The sequence below is a fragment of the Aphanomyces astaci genome (assembly GCF_000520075.1).
Source record: "Aphanomyces astaci strain APO3 unplaced genomic scaffold supercont1.16, whole genome shotgun sequence".
Taxonomy (NCBI): domain Eukaryota; phylum Oomycota; class Saprolegniomycetes; order Saprolegniales; family Verrucalvaceae; genus Aphanomyces; species Aphanomyces astaci.
This window is the reverse complement of record NW_009798279.1, coordinates 991,972-997,891: the sequence shown is the minus strand read 5'-3', so window position 1 is coordinate 997,891 and position 5,920 is coordinate 991,972. Positions and strand designations below refer to the sequence as shown.

The 5,920-nt window shown below is 46.4% G+C and overlaps 1 protein-coding gene and 1 pseudogene across 2 annotated transcripts; one reads left to right on the top strand and one right to left on the bottom strand.

The window, feature by feature from the left end:
• Window positions 1-3,150: 3,150 nt before the first annotated feature.
• Window positions 3,151-4,215, top strand: H257_07770 (hypothetical protein; the record flags this gene model as incomplete). Its single annotated transcript, XM_009833400.1, has 3 exons — window positions 3,151-3,540; window positions 3,597-3,997; window positions 4,092-4,215. 3 exons carry the CDS (start codon window positions 3,151-3,153, stop codon window positions 4,213-4,215), a joined length of 915 nt encoding a protein of 304 aa, XP_009831702.1.
• Window positions 4,216-4,470: 255 nt separating this feature from the next.
• H257_07769 lies at window positions 4,471-4,542 on the bottom strand (annotated as a pseudogene). The gene has a single exon. The product of its transcript is annotated as a tRNA-OTHER (tRNA).
• Window positions 4,543-5,920: the final 1,378 nt, after the last annotated feature.

The window sequence follows — 5,920 nt, the reverse complement described above, 5'->3', positions numbered from 1 at the left end:
TTTGCCCTAAGTATGCTTGTTGTATACGTCTTAGTATGGCCAGTATCCCTGTGGAATATAATACCTTAAACATGAATACCCTAATGGATAAGTGGGTTCTACGCTATGAGTGTTGGTGGCTTACATGCATTCTACCTGCATCAACCAATAGTCAGCAACATTTTAAAACTATGTTTTGTACAGAATATAAATTACATCTGGTGTATAATATAATCAGTATCAAATCGTGACAGATATCCGGATACATGTTTTCGGTCTCTATAACATAATTTATTCCGGTAAATTCTGAAAAAACCTCCAAGAATGAAATGGCTGGTTTATTTCCGGCCGGAGGTAGTATTATTTTTGAAAAGTTTCCAGACGGGCCACCAATGGAAATCTATTGGGTAATAATGCAGCCACGAAACATTTCGTTTCATAAAAAATGGAAGTATCGATTTTCTTTTATGCTGGATTTTGTATGATCCTTCAAGTATAGAACAATAGTATGAAACAATATACCGGATATAAACAGGGAACACGAAACAAACTGTTTCGTAAAGCCAAAATATGCAAATTTTCTGTACTTGGATTATGTATAGTTCTGAAAGTATGTCGACATATTTTGGTTTTACGAAACATGCTTATCTGGAAGATAATTGCCACATTTGCAGTGCAGGTCGCCGCGGGTTTCCACTTTTCGGCGCATCCGGATAAATAAATGACTTTGGGTCACAGCCATTTCACTGTACTCATGAGTTGCAAAACCTCTCTATTTTGCAAAACCTCTCTATTAGAGAGGTTTTGCAACTCATCTGTACATTACCCCCATCCTCACAAAATCGACATTTCTCGTTTTGAGGGTAATGACAATGATGAAGTATTATTGTGTTTTGCAATTTATCCCCATCATTATCCCCACAACAGCATCCGGATAATGCGGTTAGTGGGATTGCAGATGCCCACAAGGTCCACACGAAAAGGCCACGGGGTTGGCAGTTTTTGCAGGACAAATGAGATGATTGCAGACCTTCTAACCAAGGCACTTCCAGTAGGTCAGTTTGCAATCCTTAGAGCTATGATGGATATCCGCAATTTTGCACAAGTTGCTCCAAGTCACTTAGTGGGAGTGTTAGACGGGAGAATATCCGGTTAAACCAGATATGCGTAGTTTACTTATTATGCTCACTTTGTATAGTGCTAAAGTATACATGATCTTATATGAGAGTTTGTATGGAGATGAGTATGTCACTAGATGTCCCACGGACATGGTGATCAGTGATTGGGCAGTGACTTTGAGACAACCTGCAACCCTAGTCCCCAGTGGCTAGCCACTACTGATTGATACCATAGATTCATGAGTGGCTTGTATGTATATTTGTTGGCTAGGATGTGCCGAGTTGATTGTGCAGGCCTTTTGGTAATTCCAGTTTCTTCTCTAAACTGAGCCCTTATTGCTACCCAACCGCTGCTACTCAACATTTCAAGTAGGGCACTATGGCTGCCAACTCCAAGGACCCCAACATCCAACTCTTGGTCTTCAACGGGAACAAGAAAGGCTTCCGCGTGGACCCAGAAGTTCGTACATCAGCTCAAGGCACTGACCACCGCGAAGGTTGGCCTATGGTTGGCTAATCAGACGAGCCGACCTGAGCCGAAGATCAAGTTCGAAGACTGGCGTTCTGGCGAGCCCCCCGTGGTACATGGCGCAAACGAATCTGAGCAACGGAGGTACTCCCACTATCGATCTGAGCAAGTTCAAGAAATCAGAAGTCTGCTCAGCAAGGTCCTCCCCGACGCCTTTACAGCAATTCAAGGACGCCTTTGGTGAAGACCAGCCCATGCACCTACTCTGGGCCGCCGTCGAGAAGCGTTTTGAGGAGTCGAACGTCAACACGGTTAGACCTTGGTCGGCCATTTGATCTCGACATCGAATAACGATTTTCCTAACCTGGAAGTCTTATTTTGCGACCTCAAGTCTGCCCGGAACACTATCTACGTCCACACTCAGAAGTACTTGGGTATTGATATGATCAGTGAGGATCTGATTGTGGCATTGGTTTTGGGTGTTTTGCCCAATGAGTACTTTGGTGCTCAAATCTCATTCGAGGAGAAGGGGTTTAACCTCGTCGACGTGGAGGCAAAACTCATTGGGATTTTTGGGACAAAGTCCAAGAAGGTCATTATGGGCATGGGTAGCCAATCAAACAGCATCTACCGTGGGTATGGCCAATCCAAGGGTAACCAAGCTGTGAATTTTGTCCAATCGGGGGACAAAAAGCGCAAGCACGGTAATGGACCCACTGTGGGAAACGATGTTTCGGTTCGTGGGCAGTGCTTCTACTGTTTTGGCCACTACAATGTCGGTGGCCAGCCTCACGTGAAGTCGGAATGTCCTAAACGAAAGGAGGATTTTGGGCGTAAGGAGTTTAGGTCTAACATCGCCCCAAAGCTCAATTCGAAGAGGCTTAAGGTGGGTGGTACCAAAACCCCTTGTGGTATTGTGGAGTATGGAAGCGGCCAACCTACACCTGCCCTAAACGGCCCAAATGAGGATCATTGGGTGCAAGAGTACGTTGTTGAAGATCGAAATGATTTTCTTGATCTTGGCTCTGCTGGCGACATTGCCGCGAACAATATCCTCTCTGTGGTTGGAATGTCCAGTTCCATGAAGCAGCTCAGCGTCCAATTGGATCAAAAGTTGAGAGATTATTATGGGTTTTTATTGGCTAATCGCAATTTATCTGATAGTGATTGGGCACTGGACAGTGGTTGCGGTCACCACCTAACCGGCAGTGTAGCCTGGTTTAACAAGATAAATCCTAATACAGGTCTTGTTTTTAAGTTTGGGCAAGGATCTAAGCTACACAGCTCTCACCTTGGTTCCGTTGTTGCGTGGTTCGACACCCCTAGTGGAATTCGTCAATATACGAATCGCGAACTGTTGAGGTGTATTTACACTGTTAAACCAAATGTTTTATATTTATGTACAGTTTGTATGGTTTCATACTGAAAATAGTTACTAGTAAAATGTTAATACTACTATTTTCACAAAACATTGAAAAAGTAGCACTCGTTCCAGGAGCGCAAGCCAACATACTAAGTGAGAATGTGATCAAGAGGGATGTTTACCAGCTTGTGGTTGGAAGTGCGCTGCGTCTACACTACGTCATGGGTGATGCAGCGTTGGCACCAGTGGCCGCCATCAAGATGCTGCCCCAACTCAACGTGCAGACGATACTCATGTGTTTCTACCACTGCGTGGCTGCCGTGAACAAACGGCTAGGGGCAGTTCCCACGCGTGTGAAAGCTTTGGTTGCGTTTCACATGTTCAACATGCATTACAGTCGAAGTCCCACCGAATGTCGGATGCACTGGGCCTCAGCAACGGAAGCGTGGGGGGCGTGTGACATCCTTGTGGCAAAGGACTTCGTCCGCTATTTCGCAGAACAGTGGATGACCGGGGACTTTTGCAAATGGCAGGTGTACCATACACCTAGTGGTTTTCCCACCACGAATAACCAACCAACCCATGCGAGCTCTTTAACAAGCACTTCAAAGGTACTTTTGCTGCGTTTACAATGCGAACTAAACCACGTTTAGGAACGTATACGCAGCGCTCACTGCATGGGTTGTGCGCTACGTTTAAGTTGCTGGGCTCTATCGCAGAGGAGTATTCAACGGTCAAGATTACCACCTTCACGTCAGAAGTGTCTCCAAGCGAAAAGTTGGTCCGGCGATCCAGGCGCCTTATCACATACAACCTCCTCGAAGTTGTCCCTCCCAATCCAGATCTTGAACATGTTCCGGGGACTGTCCGTATCGTCGGCATCGTTCCAAGGCATGCCATCTCCCAGGCGCGTGAGAGTGATGCGGTTGGTACCACTGCCGCCATGGAAGCAGGCCGCCCCACGGAGACATCACCTGAGCATTTGGAGGTGGCCAACGCTTACTACTACAACGAGAACACCAACAACATACGTCACGAATCCATTTGCGCAGGCAACGCGCAGCCCTCGTACGGTTGGCAAGTCTGCACTGTCCCTGGGAATTTGGCGTGCGAATGCAACATCTTCAACAAAAAGAAGTACTGTTGTCATCTACTCTTCGAGCTGCAAGTCCAAGGACGAGATGTCAATTGCGCACCATTGCCTCCAACAGCATTTGTCCGTAACCAAGCCCATCGAACCGAGGCAGCGTCGCGTTTCAGAGGTCAACGCCGACGTCGTGCAGTAGTGCCTGCGGGTAGAAATGTTCGTGGCCGACGAACGATTGGTCCTCCTCTTTCATTTAGATAATTGGATATCATACAGTATGCTACATCGTCAGGTGTCCCTCCGTGCCTAACGCAAACTCTGCTGGTTCATTCATCAACATATATACAATGGCCGATTTGCTCCAGTAAGTGAGACGCCCCGCACGTTCGACCTCACATCATCTTGTGTCGAAGAAGTGATAAAGATAGAAATTGTACAAAAAATAAAATCTTTGAATAAAAACCCCGACTCGAACTCGGGACCTTTGGGGCATGATCCTGACGCGCTACCACTGAGCTAATGTTACATTACAATATACTATGAAATATATTCCTTAATAAATTCGATAGTGTACAAGTCAGTTCCCGATAATTCATGCCGCGGACCAAGCCATGAAGTCATGGTCAAGGCATGCTTCATTGGAGCACACGAAGCTAAAGAGCGAACCAACGAACATTTCAGTACAGCACTATCAAGTCTAATGAGTTAATCGTCAACCCTATTTGCCCTACGTGTACTAGTCTTCATCCTTGTGGACGAGGTCGGCCCTCGCAGTGCTGCATACAACCTTATGCTGTGGTCCCTATGCATTGGCTTTCCGCGTCAAGCATCCCTTGAAGCGCGACATTTGGAGGTGACTGGTGGCTAGGACCTGGCGCAGCGAACGATGTCAACAGAGTTCGACGCATGTATGATCCGACATGCCTCAATCTCAATCGTCATCGTTCGCTGCGCAAATAGCGCGAACTCTACACACAGTCGTCACCAAACGTCGCAAGTTACCTCTACAACACATAATCAGAGACTGGCATTGATGATTATATAGATGAAAGTTCTGAATGGTACCTCTTCCCGGTCGGAATCCAAAACGATGCTACTGGATGGGCTCGAACAGTATTCACAGCTAACATGCATTTGCACCATCTTGTGGTTATAGTGGCGACAAAGATCGCGCATGTGGAGCAGTGTCCATGGAGATCGTGCCATGGTGGATCCATCCTTGGAGGACCCCCTTGGACACGGCTCAACATGCGCGATCGATATCGACCATCATTGCCACGTCACCTCGCTGCGCGCGCGCAACAGGTAGTTGGAGGGCCTCCAAAGGCGTCAAATCGGAGGCAGCATTAGATGAGTGTGCATGGGGATCAAGAATCGTACCAGTCCCGAATCGGTGGAAGTTGAAAATGATGAAAAGGGAGCGTGCAACGGTTGGGAAAATTGGGATTTACCTCGGCCCACGTAATTTAAACATTTTGGAGACTTTCCCTTTGTGGGGGGCTCTTTCACGACATCGATTTTGCCTTACCTTGCCGTTTCGGCTTCACGATACGCTTGATATCACATATCCGGAATATTGTAGCATTTTATTCTAGATTCATGTATAATAGAGGTTTTGTTCATTTAGTGACCGGGTTGTAGCCCAACCCGGGGAAGGATGTTGGTCAACGCCCCTTCCCACGTTTTCCACCGGATACTAAGGGTGAGATGAATAAGCAAGAATTAATTAGAAGAGCGTAGTCCCCGCTCAATTGATGTGTCCAATTGAGGTCCATGGGATTTACCTGTCGAATCCTATGTAATGCCTACATTCGGATAACCTTTTTAATGTAATGTATGCGACAAAATGTATGACTTCGAAAAACCTTCATAAAATAATGCTTGCGAAAGGATGCCGTGTCTTC